At 38.0% G+C, this 16,589-nt stretch overlaps 1 protein-coding gene across 1 annotated transcript in view; it reads right to left on the bottom strand.

Moving 5' to 3' along the window:
* LOC133634841 (mitochondrial import inner membrane translocase subunit TIM44-like) overlaps window positions 1–16,589 on the bottom strand; it is a 42,556-nt gene that overhangs the window by 17,164 nt on the left and 8,803 nt on the right. Inside the window, exons 6-9 of the mRNA XM_062027478.1 lie at window positions 14,507–14,643; window positions 14,317–14,402; window positions 8,415–8,507; window positions 2,528–2,652 (exon numbers count right to left, since the gene is read on the bottom strand). Coding sequence (XP_061883462.1) covers window positions 2,528–2,652; window positions 8,415–8,507; window positions 14,317–14,402; window positions 14,507–14,643 — 441 coding nt within the window. The remainder of the gene's footprint in view (window positions 1–2,527; window positions 2,653–8,414; window positions 8,508–14,316; window positions 14,403–14,506; window positions 14,644–16,589) is intronic.

The raw sequence follows: 16,589 nt of genomic DNA on the forward strand, positions 1-16,589 counted from the left end.
CCCCAAAACATTGTGTTTCATGCCATTTTTTTTTCCAAAGAAAACCCTGTTTTATGGCAAAAACATAAAATATGTAATATTTTTCCCAAAACATTTAATTTTTTTAAGCCCCCCCCCCCCCAAAAAAAAAACTGTTTATGGCAAAAACATTAAATATGTTATATTTTCCCCAAAACATTTTATGTTTTATGACATTTTATCCAAGGAAAACCCTGGTGGTTTTTATAGCAAAAACATTAAATATGCAATATTTCCCCCCAAACATTGTGTTTCATGCCATTTTTTCCCCCAAAGAAAACCCTGTTTTTTATGCCAAAAACTTTAAATATGCAATATTTTCCCCAAAATTTGGTTTTATGACATTTTTTCCGAGGAAAACCCTGTTTTTATGGCAAATACATAAAATATGTAATATTTTCCCCAAACCATTTCATGTTTTATGCCCTTTTTCCCAAAGAAAATCCTGTTTTATGGCAAAAACATTAAATATGCAATATTTTCCTCAAACATTATGTTTTATGACATTTTTTCCAAGGAAAACCTTGTTTTTTATGGCAAAAACATTAAATATGCAATATTTTCCCCAAATATTTTATGTTCTATGACATTTTTTTCCAAGGAAAACCCAGTTTTTTATGCCAAAAACATAAAATATTCAATATTTTCCCCAAAACATTTTGTTTTATGCCCTTTTTTCCAAAGAAAACCCTGTTTTGTGGAAAAAACATAAAATATGCAATATTTTCCCCAAAACATTTTTTTCATGTTCTATGCCATTTTTTCCAAGGAAAACCCTGTTTTTATGGCAAAAACATAAAATATGTAATATTTTCCCAAAAACATTTAATTTTTTTTAAACCCTTTCCCCCCAAAAAAATACTGTTTTATGGCAAAAACATTAAATATGTAATATTTTCCCCAAAACATTTTATGACATTTTATCCAAGGAAAACCCTGATTTTTATAGCAAAAACATTAAATATGCAATATTTTCCCAAAAACATTGTGTTTCATGTCATTTTTTTCCAAAGAAAACCCTGTTTTTTATGGCAAAAACTTTAAATATGCAATATTTTCCCCAAAACATTTTGTTTTATGACATTTTTTCCCAGGAAAACCCTGTTTTTATTGCAAAGACATAAAATATGTAATATTTTCCCCAAAACATTTCATGTTTCATGCCCTTTTTCCCAAAGAAAACCCTGTTTTATGGCAAAAACATTAAATATGTAATATTTTCCCCAAACATTATATGTTTTATGACATTTTTTCCAAGGAAAACCCTGTTTTTTATGGCAAAAACATTACATATGCAATATTTTCCCCAAATATTATATGTTTTATGACATTTTTTTCCAAGGAAAACACAGTTTTTTATGCCCTTAACATAAAATATTCAATATTTTCCCCAAAACATTTTGTTTTATGCCCTTTTTTCCAAAGAAAACCCTGTTTTGTGGAAAAAACATAAAATTTACTATACTCTGTCATGACAATGCTGGTTTTACGAGCAGAGGAGCATGTTCGGCAGCGCACACACACGGAGTACTTACAAGCAGACACAGTGTGTAGACAGAAAAGGGAGAATGGACGCATTTTGGTCTAAAAACTGAAGATAAACGTGAGGTTATAACACTGAAGCACCCGATGGAAGAGGTGCTTTAAGACATGGCTAGCTAGGTAGCAGCAAACATACATCCGCAGTCGGCAAATAAAGTAAGTTTCTTACACGTACCATTATCACTGGAGGACGAGTAATAGCTAAACATGCTTCACTACACACCGTAGGAGGATACAATAGCTCACCGGCGTCACAATGTAAACAAACGCCATATACCTGACATCCACTGTAATGATACCAAGTACAAGAGTGTATCTAGTCGATACTACTATGATTACGTAGATATTTTTTATCTTCACAAAATCTTTTTTCCTTTTTTTAAAATTGATATTATGTTTATAAAGTCAGGAAATACGTTCCTGGACACATGAGGACTTTAAATATGACCAATGTATGATCCTGTAACTACTTGGTATAGAATCGATACCTAAATTTGTGGTATCATCCAAAACTAATGTAAAGTATCAAAAAAGAGAAGAATAAGTGATTATTTCATTTTAACAGAAGTGTAGATAGAACATGTTGAAACAGAAAATAAGCAACAGTAAATGAACAAGTAGATTTATAATCCATTTTTACAGTTTGTCCCTCATAATGTAGACAAAATGATAGGTGTATAAATGACACAATAAGTTACTGCATACGTCAGCAGACTAATTAGGAGTCCTTGTTTGTTTACTTACTACTAAAAGACAAGTTGTCTAGTATGTTCACTATTTCATTTAAGGACTAAATTGCAATAATAAACATATTTTTAATGTACCATAAGATGTTTTGTTAAAATAAAGCCAATAATGACCATTTTTGTGGTCCCCTTTATTTAGAATAGCATCGAAAGGTATCGAAAAGTATCGAAATACATTTTGGTACCGGTACCAAAACATTGGTATCGGAGATCTGCCATACCTCTAAAATATTGGGGATGATGTCACGCTCGCACTGCTTGAGGAAAGAATCTTTGTCGAAGGAGGGGTCCGCCTTCAAAATCTCGGTCAGCACCTCGGACATCTCGGTCTTGGAGAAGAGTCCGCCTGGATGAGAAACATGCGGCATTTAGCAATAATGTGGTGATGAACCATTCAGAGGCATGCAGACCCAGGTCATCTATTAGCATTCAAGCTAACTTCATCCGAGCCAGTGAGGGACGTGATTTACTGAAACTCCATACTGTAAATACTTCAGGGTTTCCCTTGGTACAGGCGTGTCAAACTGTTTTTTAATTGAGGGCCACATCGCAGTTATGGTTGCCCTGGGAGGGCCATTTTTACCAGTGAATAATATACAGGCGAGCAGACAAGAGCTGTCTTTGATCTTACCAATCAAAAGGCTTGAAAAACTCCACTGTGTAGGATGGGAAGCGACATGAAGGTGTCGGTTTCTTTGATTCATTGTAATCCACAGGAAGATTTTGTCTAGAACCGAGATCTACAAAGCGGAGAGGAAGCAGGGCCTGACTCTTCTCCAGGCACCTTTTCTTTGAACTGTTTTGTGACCAAAGGCAGCGGCTGTTTACGACCCCCCTTCCTTTAGAAACAGCTGTTGCCATGTAATCAGGGAAAGTCCAAATAAAAGAGGAGGCGTACACTCTTTCGTCAGAGCGTGGGACGGCACTGTGCAAGGGTACAGTGTCTACGCGTTTCTCCTCATTGAGCCAAATGTCATTCTGTCTCTGTTTGATTCCTTGCTTCTTGTCTTGTTTAATAGATGTCGTCAGTGTTTGAACCTGACAAAAAGGATTTGCAAATCATTGCATTCTGTTTTTATTTACCATTTGCACAACGTGCCAACTTCACTGGTTTTGGGTTTTGTATTTATATTAGCAATAGATAATTCTATGCTCATAAGTTTATGTACCCTGGGAGAATTTATGATTTCTTGGCCATTCTTCAGAGAATATGAATGATAACACAAAAACCTTTCTTCCACTCATGCTTAACGGTTGTGTGAAGCTATTTATTGGCAAACAACTGTGTTTACTCTTTTTAAGATCAAAATGACAAAAGAAAGTACCCAAATGACCCTGATCAAAAGTTTACATACCACAGTGACTTTGATCTGATAACATGCACAAAAGTTGACACAACCCGGTTTGAATGGCTAATCAAGGTTCCAATCCTGTTTGTTTGTAATTAATGTGTGTGTATAAAAGGTCAGTGAGTTCCTGGGCTTCTGACAGACCATTGCATCTTTCATCCAGTGCTGCACAGATGTTTCTGGATTCTGAGTCATGGGGAAGGCAAAATAATTGTCAAAGGATCTGCGAGAAAAGGTAATTGAACTGCATAAAACAGAAAAGGGGTATAAAAAGATATCCAAGGAATTGAGAATGCCAATCAGCAGTGTTCAAACGCTGATTAAGAAGTGGAAAATGAGGGATTCGGGTAGACAAGCAAAGATTGCAGCCACAACTCCCAGGAAAATTGTTCGAGATGCAAAGAAAAATCCACAAATAATTCAGCTGAAATACAGGACTCTCTGAAAAATTGTGGTGTGGCTGTTTCAAGATGCACACTAAGCAGGCATGTGATTTGACCACAATGAAAAAGACTGAAAAAACTTCCGGGGCCAGGGCGGTGCCCTGGTGGGGGGGACAAGGGGGGCAATGCCCCTCGAAGCTCCTGGTTTTTCACCAATTTAACATGCTAAAACTAACAAAGACAGCACCATTTGAAGAAAATATTTTAGTGTTTAAAGACATGAAAACATCCTTAATAGAACATACATAACCCAATTATCCTAATGAATCACTGTATATGGTTCAGTCCCATAAAATATTCAATATTTTCCCCAAAACATTTTGTTTTATGCCCTTTTTTCCAAAGAAAACCCGGTTTTGTGGAAAAAACATAAAATATGCAATATTTTCCCCAAAACATTTTTTTCATGTTCTATGCCATTTTTTCCAAGGAAAACCCTGTTTTTATGGCAAAAACATAAAATATGTAATATTTTCCCAAAAACATTTAATTTTTTTAAACCCTTTCCCCCCCCCAAAAAATACTGTTTTATGGCAAAAACATTAAATATTTAATATTTTCCCCAAAACATTTTATGACATTTTATCCAAGGAAACCCTGTTTTTTATAGCAAAAACATTAAATATGCAATATTTTCCCCAAACATTATATGTTTTATGACATTTTTCCAAGGAAAACCTTTTTTATTAAATATGCAATATTTTCCCCAAAACATTGTGTTTCATGCCATTTTTTTTCCAAAGAAAACCCTGTTTTATGGCAAAAACATAAAATATGTAATATTTTTCCCAAAACATTTAATTTTTTTAAGCCCCCCCCAAAAAAACTGTTTTATGGCAAAAACATTAAATATGTAATATTTTCCCCAAAACATTTTATGACATTTTATCCAAGGAAAACCCTGGTTTTTATAGCAAAAACATTAAATACGCAATATTTCCCCCCAAACATTGTGTTTCATGACATTTTTTCCCCAAAGAAAACCCTGTTTTTTATGGCAAAAACTTTAAATATGCAATATTTTCCCCAAAAAATTTTGTTTGACATTTTTTCCAAGCAAAACCCTGTTTTTATGGCAAAAACATAAAATATGTAATATTTTCCCCAAAACATTTCATGTTTTATGCCCTTTTTCCCACAGAAAATCCTGTTTTATGGCAAAAACATTAAATATGCAATATTTTCCACAAACGTTATATGTTTTATGACATTTTTCCAAGGAAAACCTTGTTTTTTATTAAATATGCAATATTTTCCCCAAATATTTTATGTTCTGACATTTTTTCCAAGGAAAACCCTGTTTTTATGGCAAAGACATAAAATATTCAATATTTTCCCCAAAACATTTGGTTTTATGCCCTTTTTTCCAAAGAAAACCCGGTTTTGTGGAAAAAACATAAAATATGCAATATTTTCCCCAAAACATTTTTTTCATGTTCTATGCCATTTTTTCCAAGGAAAACCCTGTTTTTATGGCAAAAACATAAAATATGTAATATTTTCCCAAAAACATTTAATTTTTTTAAACCCTTTCCCCCCAAAAAAAGTACTGTTTTATGGCAAAAACATTAAATATTTAATATTTTCCCCAAAACATTTTATGACATTTTATCCAAGGAAACCCTGGGAGGACAAGGGGGGCAATGCCCCCCGAAGCTCCTGGTTTGTCACCAATTTAACATGCTAAAATTAACAAAGACAGCACCATTTGAAGAAAATATTTTAGTGTTTAAAGACATGAAAACATCCTTAATAGAACATACATAACCCAATTATCCTAATGAATCACTGTATATGGTTCAGTCCCAACAGTATTTAGTCACTAATATTTACATCTTGTGTTCATTTCACATCCACATTGATCAGTGTTATTATCTACACTTTATTTACAGTATTACCACATTACTTCAGTTCATGTAATGTAAACATTTCATTCTTTTCGCCAAAATAAGATATACATTTATGAAAATAATTAAACATGTTTAGTATTGTTTACTCATATTTGAAAATAGGAAATAATAATAATGTGAGGACACTGACATATTGCATGAAACAAGTGTGAAAATATTTACCTTCAAGATTGTTACACCACTGACAATAGTTTCAACAGACTACATAAGAACTTAATATTACAAAATAGTATTATATGCAAATTTATTTCAAATAAATTGTTAACTGGAATCAATAATGCGACTCTTTGAATTTCTGTAATCTCATAATATATTTTCACGTGGCTTTTTCTTTTTACAAAAACCCTTTTATATTTCGCTAAGCAATAATTGGTTAATATTTAAAACAAACATGCGTATGTCGCAAGCAAATATTTTTTTAGCTTACCTCATTATTAACAACCCTGTCTGCAACTGAAGTGGGTGGATCTTTCCTTTCCATGTCTACGGCAGTTGTCGATGTAAACAAAAGATGAAGTCCGGAAGGTTTGCTCACTTTCGGTTGACATCCAAAAGTACCAGCTAGTGAAAAGTTGGTTTTCCTTGCTTCAAATTGTTTCATATGTTTTTGGCGTTTCGCATGTACTTCCAAAGCCTTGAAACCTCGTGATCCATAGTCAATATTATCATGACACCACGTGCACAAAACCTTTCCGGGACGATCGATTTTCCGAATAAAATCACCAAACAAAGTCCTAACTTTCTTCTTCCCAACAGTATCAGTGATTTCCCTTTCCCTCCAGTCCCATCGGAACTTATTTTTGACATGTTTATCAATTTCTTTTACTCATAAAGCGTCCTTTCTCTCGAGAACCGACATCGTTTACATATGGAAAATGGCCGTAATAACCATTATGAATGATGACGTTATTAACGTCATTAGGGATGTCCGATAATGGCTTTTTGCCGATATCCGATATTCCGATATTGTCCAACTCTTTAATTACCGATACCGATACTGATATATACAGTCGTGGAATTAACACATTATTATGCCTAATTTGGACAACCAGGTATGGTGAAGATAAGGTCCTTTTTTTTTTTAAATTAATAAAATAAAATAAGATAAATAAATTAAAAACATTTTCTTGAATAAAAAAGAAAGTAAAACAATATAAAATCAGTTACATAGAAACTAGTAATTAATGAAAATTAGTAAAATTAAGTGTTAAAGGTTAGTACTATTAGTGGAGCAGCAGCACGCACAATTATGTGTGCTTACGGACTGTATCCCTTGCAGACTGTATTGATATATATTGATATATAATGTAGGAACCACAATATTAATAACAGAAGGAAACAACCCTTTTGTGTGAATGAGTGTAAATGGGGGAGGGAAGTTTTTTGGGTTGGTGCACTAACTGTAAGTGTATCTTGTGTTTTTTATGTTGATTTAATAAAAAAATCAAATAAAAAAAACAAAAAACGATACCGATAATAAAAAAAACGATACCGATAATTTCCGATATTACATTTTAAAGCATTTATCATCTCTAAACGTCATCATTCATAACAGATGTCCTGATTGGTCACAAGGAACATATCGACCAATCAACTACGGCGTAATATAAACTACGTTTCGAATCTTGATTTAGGGTCGGAAAAAAAAACGGAGAATACGGGAGATAATTTATTTATTTTTCCAGAGATTAAAAGAGACGGAATTCCGACTTTAGACGGAAAAATCACATGCCTGACTAAGGTGGCACTTGAAGAAAAATGGGCTGCATGGTCGAGTCGCCAGAAGAAAGCCATTTCTGCGCAAATGTCACAAAGTATCCCGCTTACATTACGCCAAACAGCACAGAGACGAGCCTCAAAACTTCGGGAACAAAGTCATTTGGAGTGATGACACCAACATTTTACTTTTTGGCCACTCGACCATGCATATGTAAACTTTTGATCAGGGTCATTTGGGTACTTTCTTTTGTCATTTTGATTTAAAAAGAGTAAACACAGTTGTTTGCCAATAAATAGCTTCACACAACCATTAAGCATGAGTGGAAGAAAGGTTTTTGTGTTATCATTCATATTCTCTGAAGAATGGCCAAAGAAATCCTAAATTCTCCAAGGGTATGTAAACTTATGAGCACAACTGTATTTTTCATCAGCTCCAAACTCTGTACTAAAAATCAATCGGAACGACACACAATGTCATTTCAATCGAACAGTTCTTCCGTAAAGCCTTCCATCCCGTGCTTCTTAAGCCCCGCAGTGTCCTTAAAAATGGCATACACATGCTAAAAACTTAAAACCTGTCAATCAGACCTTACAATGGAACGCCACTGCTGGCATGGGACCGTGGACGCGAAGGTTGAATCCAGCCGACACGGCACTTCTATTGTGCCTCTCATGGCAAGCGCTCACCTATGAGGTCGGTCATCTTGTCAGTGACGGCCCGCGATGCTCGAATGAAGGCGTTGTCGCTCTCGTCGTACTTCATCTTCATTTCGAAGAACCCTGCAGCGGGGATGGCGGAGGAGAATAGATGATCACAAATGCACCCCCACAGGGACTTACTCCATCATGATGTTCCCACTCTTCACACTCCACAGCCGCAACATTAGGTACACCTGCGCCGTCTTATTTCCGGAGCTAGTAACACACTGTGCTTATTATTATTATAATGTAGCATCCTACTGAGAGAGGTTTTCATTTCATGATCACAATATGGCAAACATCCATTAGTATAATGTCTTTTAAACAGATTTAAAGTTCAACCATAAATCGCCTGAATGCTGAAACTATTCCAACAGGAAATGGCAACTTCAGTAGAAATTGCCTGAAAAAGCTGAAATGCTAACAGTTAGCACGCTAGCCAGAAAGCAAGAAATATGACAGTTAGCATGTGTCAATTACCGACATATGACTGAGGTGTATGCCTTAAAAAATTGCTAAAAAAGATAACAGCTAATGGTATGCATGCGTAACGTGTGAAAATATATGACCGAGGCATACACGTGCAAAAGTAGCTAAAAAGCCAGCATGTTAGAACACGTGTGTCAAACTCAAGGCCCGCGGGCCAGACGTGGTCCTCCACATCATTTTATATGGCCCGCAAAAGCCTGGATATAATATGTGTCAATAAAAGACCTTTTATTTTATTTACTTTCTTACTAAAAGGTATTCGTTTTTTCTCTCCATTTTGACAGGAAATAAAAGAGTGTCCAATATTGCAACAAGTACCGTATTTTCCGCACCATAAGCCGCAGCTAAAAACCACAATTTTTCTCAAAGGCTGACAGTGCGGGTAATAACCCGGTGCGCCTTATATATGGATTAATATTAATATTTATTTTCATAAAGTTTAGGTCTCGCAACTACGGTAAACAGCCGCCATCTTTTTTCCCCGTAGAAGAGGAAGCGCTTCTTCTTCTACGGTAAGCAACCGCCCCCATAGAAGAGGAAGCGCTTCTTCTTCTACGGTAAGCAACCGCCCCCATAGAAGAGGAAGCGCTTCTTCTTCTACTGTAAGAAACCGCCAAGGTGAGCACCCGCCCCCGTAGAAGAAGAAGCGTGCGGATATTACGTTTCATTTCATTTGTGTGTTTCTGTAAAGACCACAAAATGTCTCCTACTAAGAGACACGCGTACAAGGTTCCACTGACTTTTGATATTCATGTGAACCGCACTGTGGATACAACGGGAGCACGTACGGTGAATATTCGCACCACGGGGAATGAGAAGTCGTCCTACTGTGGTTAGCTTGCCATGCTAACGGCCAGAAACTTCCACCCACGGTGATATTCAAAAGGAAGACCTTGCCAAAAGAGAACTTTCCAGCCGGCGTCATCATAAAAGCTAACTCGAAGGGATGGATGGATGAGGAAAAAATGAGCGAAGAGACCTGGTGACTTTTTTCACGCAGCTCCGTCCCTGTTGATCTACGACTGCATGCGCGTCCACATCACAGATGGTGTCAAAAAACAAGTGAAGCACACCAAAGAAGAAGAATTCGAGGGATTTGTGGATGAGTAATAACTTCAGAAAGTGAGCTTTAAATGTTTATTTTGTGTGTTGTGTGACATTAACGTATGAACAAACGTTGAGTTATTGATGTTGCTATTGCTCTGCACTATTTTGAGTGTTACTATTTTTGTGATTGCACATTTGCACATTACATTTTGGGAGTGAACAGAGTTGTTAGAACGCTGGTTTGTAATATATTATTAAAGTTTGACTGACCTATCTGACTGTTTTTTTTGACATTCCCTTTAGCGTAGCGTAGGGGCGGCTAATAACACGGGGCGGCTAATAGGTAAACAAAGTTTTGAAATATGCCATTTATTGAAGGTGCGGCTTACAACACGGGGCGGCTTATGGTGCGGAAAATACGGTATTAAATTATCTAACTTTTTGTTGGAATAATTATGTGTAAGTTATGCTTAAAGGCCGTTGCTATAGTTATTATCAATTGTGCTCAAGTTGTACTTTTCTATATGCGCAAAGGGGACAACTTGCAAATCCAAGATTGCGAGTCGCCTCGTATCAGTGTTGGTGTCCAGAACATCGAGTACCGTGACGCAGACAAAGCAGAGACAGGGCGATATCACGAGTGTCAGCACATTTGCATTTCTGAATAATCATACTGTATATTGTGTCTAACTGGGGCTGCTAAAATGACCCCACTTCCTTCAGAAGCAGCCTCAGTGATGTAACCAGGGACCATACTTGCCCACCTTGAGACCTCCGATATCGGGAGGGGGAGGGGGGGGCGTGTTTGGGGCGGGGGTCGTGGCTAAGGGCGTGGTTAAGAGGAGAGTATATTTACAGCTAGAATTCACCAAATGAAGTATTTCATATATATACAGTGGGGCAAAAAAGTATTTAGTCAGCCACCCATTGATTGTCAATGGGTGGCTGACTAAATACTTTTTTGCCCCACTGTATATATACAGGTAAAAGCCAGTAAATTAGAATATTTTGAAAAACTTGATTTATTTCAGTAATTGCATTCAAAAGGTGTAACTTGTACATTATATTTATTCATTGCACACAGACTGATGCATTCAAATGTTTATTTCATTTAATTTTGATGATTTGAAGTGGCAACAAATGAAAATCCAAAATTCCGTGTGTCACAAAATTAGAATATTACTTAAGGCTAATACAAAAAAGGGATTTTTAGAAATGTTGGCCAACTGAAAAGTATGAAAATGAAAAATATGAGCATGTACAATACTCAATACTTGGTTGGAGCTCCTTTTGCCTCAATTACTGCGTTAATGCGGCGTGGCATGGAGTCGATGAGTTTCTGGCACTGCTCAGGTGTTATGAGAGCCCAGGTTGCTCTGATAGTGGCCTTCAACTCTTCTGCATTTTTGGGTCTGGCATTCTGCATCTTCCTTTTCACAATACCCCACAGATTTTCTATGGGGCTAAGGTCAGGGGAGTTGGCGGGCCAATTTAGAACAGAAATACCATGGTCCATAAACCAGGCACGGGTAGATTTTGCGCTGTGTGCAGGCGCCAAGTCCTGTTGGAACTTGAAATCTCCATCTCCATAGAGCAGGTCAGCAGCAGGAAGCATGAAGTGTTCTAAAACTTGCTGGTAGACGGCTGCGTTGACCCTGGATCTCAGGAAACAGAGTGGACCGACACCAGCAGATGACATGGCACCCCAAACCATCATTGATGGTGGAAACTTTACACTAGACTTCAGGCAACGTGGATCCTGTGCCTCTCCTGTCTTCCTCCAGACTCTGGGACCTCGATTTCCAAAGGAAATGCAAAATTTGCTTTCGTTTCCACCATCAGTGATGGTTTGGGGTGCCATGTCATCTGCTGGTGTCGGTCCACTCTGTTTCCTGAGATCCAGGGTCAACGCAGCCGTCTACCAGCAAGTTTTAGAGCACTTCATGCTTCCTACTGCTGACCTGCTCTATGGAGATGGAGATTTCAAGTTCCAACAGGACTTGGCGCCTGCACACAGCGCAAAATCTACCCGTGCCTGGTTTACGGACCATGGTATTTCTGTTCTAAATTGGCCCGCCAACTCCCCTGACCTTAGCCCCATAGAAAATCTGTGGGGTATTGTGAAAAGGAAGATGCAGAATGCCAGACCCAAAAACGCAGAAGAGTTGAAGGCCACTATCAGAGCAACCTGGGCTCTCATAACACCTGAGCAGTGCCAGAAACTCATCGACTCCATGCCACGCCGCATTAACGCAGTAATTGAGGCAAAAGGAGCTCCAACCAAGTATTGAGTATTGTACATGCTCATATTTTTCATTTTCATACTTTTCAGTTGGCCAACATTTCTAAAAATCCCTTTTTTGTATTAGCCTTAAGTAATATTCTAATTTTGTGACACACGGAATTTTGGATTTTCATTTGTTGCCACTTCAAATCATCAAAATTAAATGAAATAAACATTTGAATGCATCAGTCTGTGTGCAATGAATAAATATAATGTACAAGTTACACCTTTTGAATGCAATTACTGAAATAAATCGAGTTTTTCAAAATATTCTAATTTACTGGCTTTTACCTGTATATATATATATATATTTTTTTTTAAATTTTATTATACATATAAATAAAATATTTGAATTTCAGTGTTCTGCAGGCTATCCAGTAGATGGCAGTATTGTCCTGTTTAAGAGTGTCACAACATTGCTGTTTACTGCAGACGAACTGCTTTACGGTAGACTAAACGTGACTGCTGTTGTTGTGTGTTGTTACCGCGCTGGGAGGACGTTAATGAAACTGCCTAATAATAAACCCACATAAGAAACCAAGAACTCTCTCTCCTTGTTGTGCACTCTACTCTCTAAAAGCCGTAGATGTTATGACGTCATTGGGCAGGCAAGCTGTTTATATTGTGGGAAAGCGGACGTGAGAACGGCTGTCCCCACTCAGGTCCGCATTGAGCTGGAGGGGGCGTGGCCTCCAGCTCCGGCTGAATACCGGGAGTTTGTCGGGAGAAAATCTCTGCCGGGAGGTTGTCGGGAGAGGCGCTGAACACCGGGATTCTCCCGCTAAAAACGGGAGGGTTGGCAAGTATGCCAGGGACCTCACAAATAAATAGAGGAGCACGTGGGCTGTGCCTTAGAGCGGGGTGGGAGATTGTAACTGAGCGTGCAGTCCCAAACGTCTCTCCTCATTGAGCTAAATTGAACTCTGCCTCTGCATGATTCCTTGCTTCTTGTCTGTTTAATAGATGTCATCAGTGTTTGAACCTGACACTTTTTTTATTGAAAATTCAAATAAATACTTAAATATTTGCTTAACTTATGATTTCGAAGCACGTTTTCCATCAACGTGTACACCATAAAAGTGACTAATGATTTTACTCTAATATTTACGGATGTTTTTACAGCATGTTACTGTAAGTTGAAAAAAAGCAACCAAGGTTTTTTATTTTTACAGTAAAACTGAGCTGTCAGTTTTTTGTTTTTTTACTGTAAAATCCACGGTTGATGTGTTCACGGTGTATTACTGTAAATGGAATAACGGTACCACATTTTATTATAGTAAAAAAAACTGGCAGCAGAATTGCCAAAATACAAAATGTTTCTATTTACAGTAATATGTTGTGAAAGAAAAAAATAATAATAATAAAAATGGATGGATGGATGGAATAATAAAAGAAAACACCATATATTTTACAGTAAAAGTCTGGCAACTAAGCTTTTCGAATGGGGAAAAATGTGTCAGAATAATTGTATCTAAGTTATCACAAAACTTTCTGTTTTAATGAGTTCCCGGCGAGCAGACAAAAGCTGTCTTTGATCTTACCAATCAAAAGGCTTGTAAAACTCCACTGTGTAGGATGGGAAGCGACATGAAGGTGTCGGTTTCTTTGATGTATTGTAATCCACAGGAAGATTTTGTCTTGACCCGAGATCTACAAAGCGGAGAGAAAGCAGGACCTGACCCCCTTCCAGGCACCTTTTCTTTGAACTGTTTAGTAACCAAAGGCGACGGCTGTTTACGACCCCCCGTCCCTTTAGAAACAGATGTTGCCATGTAATCAGGGAAAGTCCAAATAATCTTTCGTCAGAGTGTGTACAAGGGTACAGGTCTATGCGTTTCTCCTCATTGAGCCAAATTTAATGCTGTCTGTCTAATTCCTCGCTTCTTTGTCTGTTTAATAGATGTCATCAGTGTTTTGAGCCTGACAAATGTCCCAGAAAATGTGGAATTCCTGGAAAAGTGAAAATAAAACGGAGGAAAAGTAGGGTGTAATAATAATAATTAGAGTACTATGAACCTTATTAGGTGTACCTGATGTTGTGGAATACCATTCAAAAGGAGGACAACTTACTGTTGAAGACCATATTATTGTCTTTGAAGTCCTTCCACTGCTGGTACCATTTGGAGTCCCTGTGGAGTACCACGCCCGTAGCTTCCCTGAAAGAACACACACACACACAACCTCGCAGTGTCAATAAACACCAAAGTCCAGAGAGGACGTCATGGCTGCGGTGGTGTGGTCAGTTTGTCCGCTCACGCACTCGTTGGCTTCATAGACCTTGTTTTCATCCGCCGGCCCCTTCGAGGAGAACTCGCTCCGCTTCCTGAGTCTAGCGGGAGGCCGGTAGGGGCCGGTGTGGCCCAGGTCGCCGATCTCTTTCTTCACGCTCTCCATACCCTGAATGAGGTCAACAAAGTAAGAATGACCGCAAAAATGGAGAGGATTGATCTCATTTCGAAGGTTGCATTGTCACCTGCAGCAGGAGTCATTACTGTACGTTTGTCTGGCTGGCAGCTAGTCGGTAAAATTACTTATGGGCAGATTTGAAGGAAATGTCACAACAACTTTAGTGTGTGCGTATGCCACCCCCACAACAAGTCAATAAAGTTCCACCTAGGGCAGACCTGGGCATTCTGCGGCCCGCGGGCCGCATCCGGCCCTTTGTGCGTCCCTGTCCGGCCCGTGTGAGGCCAATTATAAATTACAAAATAAATTTTAAAAAGTATCTATGTCGAGTGTGCAATACAACGGTGCTGCTTTTGTTTTGAAAATCGTTATTTGTATTACTTCCGTGTGGACGTATGCATGTGCGTGATTGTGAGTGAATGTGAACAGCTGCAATAACAAATCACAAAATAAAGTTGAAAAAACATCTATGTCGTGCGCGCAATACAACTGTGCTGCTTTTATTTTGAAAAGTATTATTTATGGGCGTATGTCCGTGTGTAACCTGCGAGTGAAGGTGCACATGCAGCGACAATTTTGCACGGTTTACACCCGAGACGCTAAAAAGAGAAAAGTTGATGAGGAATGGCGTGTTTCCAACAAGACATGGACTGCCAAGCAACGTTCCCTCTAAGGTGCGCGCCTGCGCAATTGCGCACTGCTCAAGCGTCCGCTGCGCGCAGCAAATATATGCCGCGCACCAAATCAAATCCCATGTGAATTCTAAACAAAATAAACATATTTATTCTATGTAATTTTGCAATGCAGCTTTGAGTGACAGTGACAACAAGTGGCCCGAACGGTGTTCGTCAACACCGTTCAATTGAACACCGTTCAATTATTGTAACGTCTATCGAGATGCTTCGAGGACAGGAATTATATCGATCACTTTATTGAGCAAAACTGTTTATATTCGGACATAACCACACCAAAAACATGAGTTTGCACACTTCTATCTCGAAAAACTAGTCATTTTCTGCCGTACAAACCAGGCCAAAACCAACTTGTCATCTGTCACCAACACGCATAGCACTAAACCACTGGTGCGTTTATGGCCACACAAAAAGTCGGACAACTCAAACACCACACAAAGTTACACTATGACTCCTCAGTCATACGTGTGCTTATTTTACTGTCATTTATTATTAATGTTAATTTATTTATATTAGTCATGGAATGCTGTTACACACACTATGTTGAAGTATTACTATTATTATTAATTATTATTATTATTATTATTATTTATCTTACGGTATATATCAAAAATAATAATGTGTGTAATACACAAAATAATAGCAAAATTTAATTGAAATATTGTCGATGTGGCCCTCCAGCAGTGCTCGGGTTGCTCATGCGGCCCCCGGTAAAAATTAATTGCCCACTCCTGACCTAGGGAGTTACAAACCCCGTTTCCATATGAGTTGGGAAATTGTGTTAGATGTAAATATAAACGGAATACAATGATTTGCAAATCCTTTTCAAGCCATATTCAGTTGAATGCACTACAAAGACAACATATTTGATGTTCAAACTCATAAACTGTATTTTTTTTTTGCAAATAATAATTAAGTTAGAATTTCATGGCTGCAACACGTGCCAAAGTAGTTGGGAAAGGGCATGTTCACCACTGTGTTACACGGCCTTTCCTTTTAACAACACTCAGTAAAGGTTTGGGAACTGAGGAGACACATTTTTGAAGCTTCTCAGGTGGAATTCTTTCCCATTCTTGCTTGATGTACAGCTTAAGTTGTTCAACAGTCCGGGGGTCTCCCTTCTGCTATTTTAGGGCTCATAATGTGCCACACATTTTCAATGGGAGACAGGTCTGGACTACAGGCAGGCCAGTCTAGTACCCGCACTCTTTTACTATGAAGCCACGTTGATGTAACACGTGGCTT

Source organism: Entelurus aequoreus, linkage group LG19 (genome assembly GCF_033978785.1).
Source record: "Entelurus aequoreus isolate RoL-2023_Sb linkage group LG19, RoL_Eaeq_v1.1, whole genome shotgun sequence".
In the NCBI taxonomy this organism is placed as follows: domain Eukaryota; kingdom Metazoa; phylum Chordata; class Actinopteri; order Syngnathiformes; family Syngnathidae; genus Entelurus; species Entelurus aequoreus.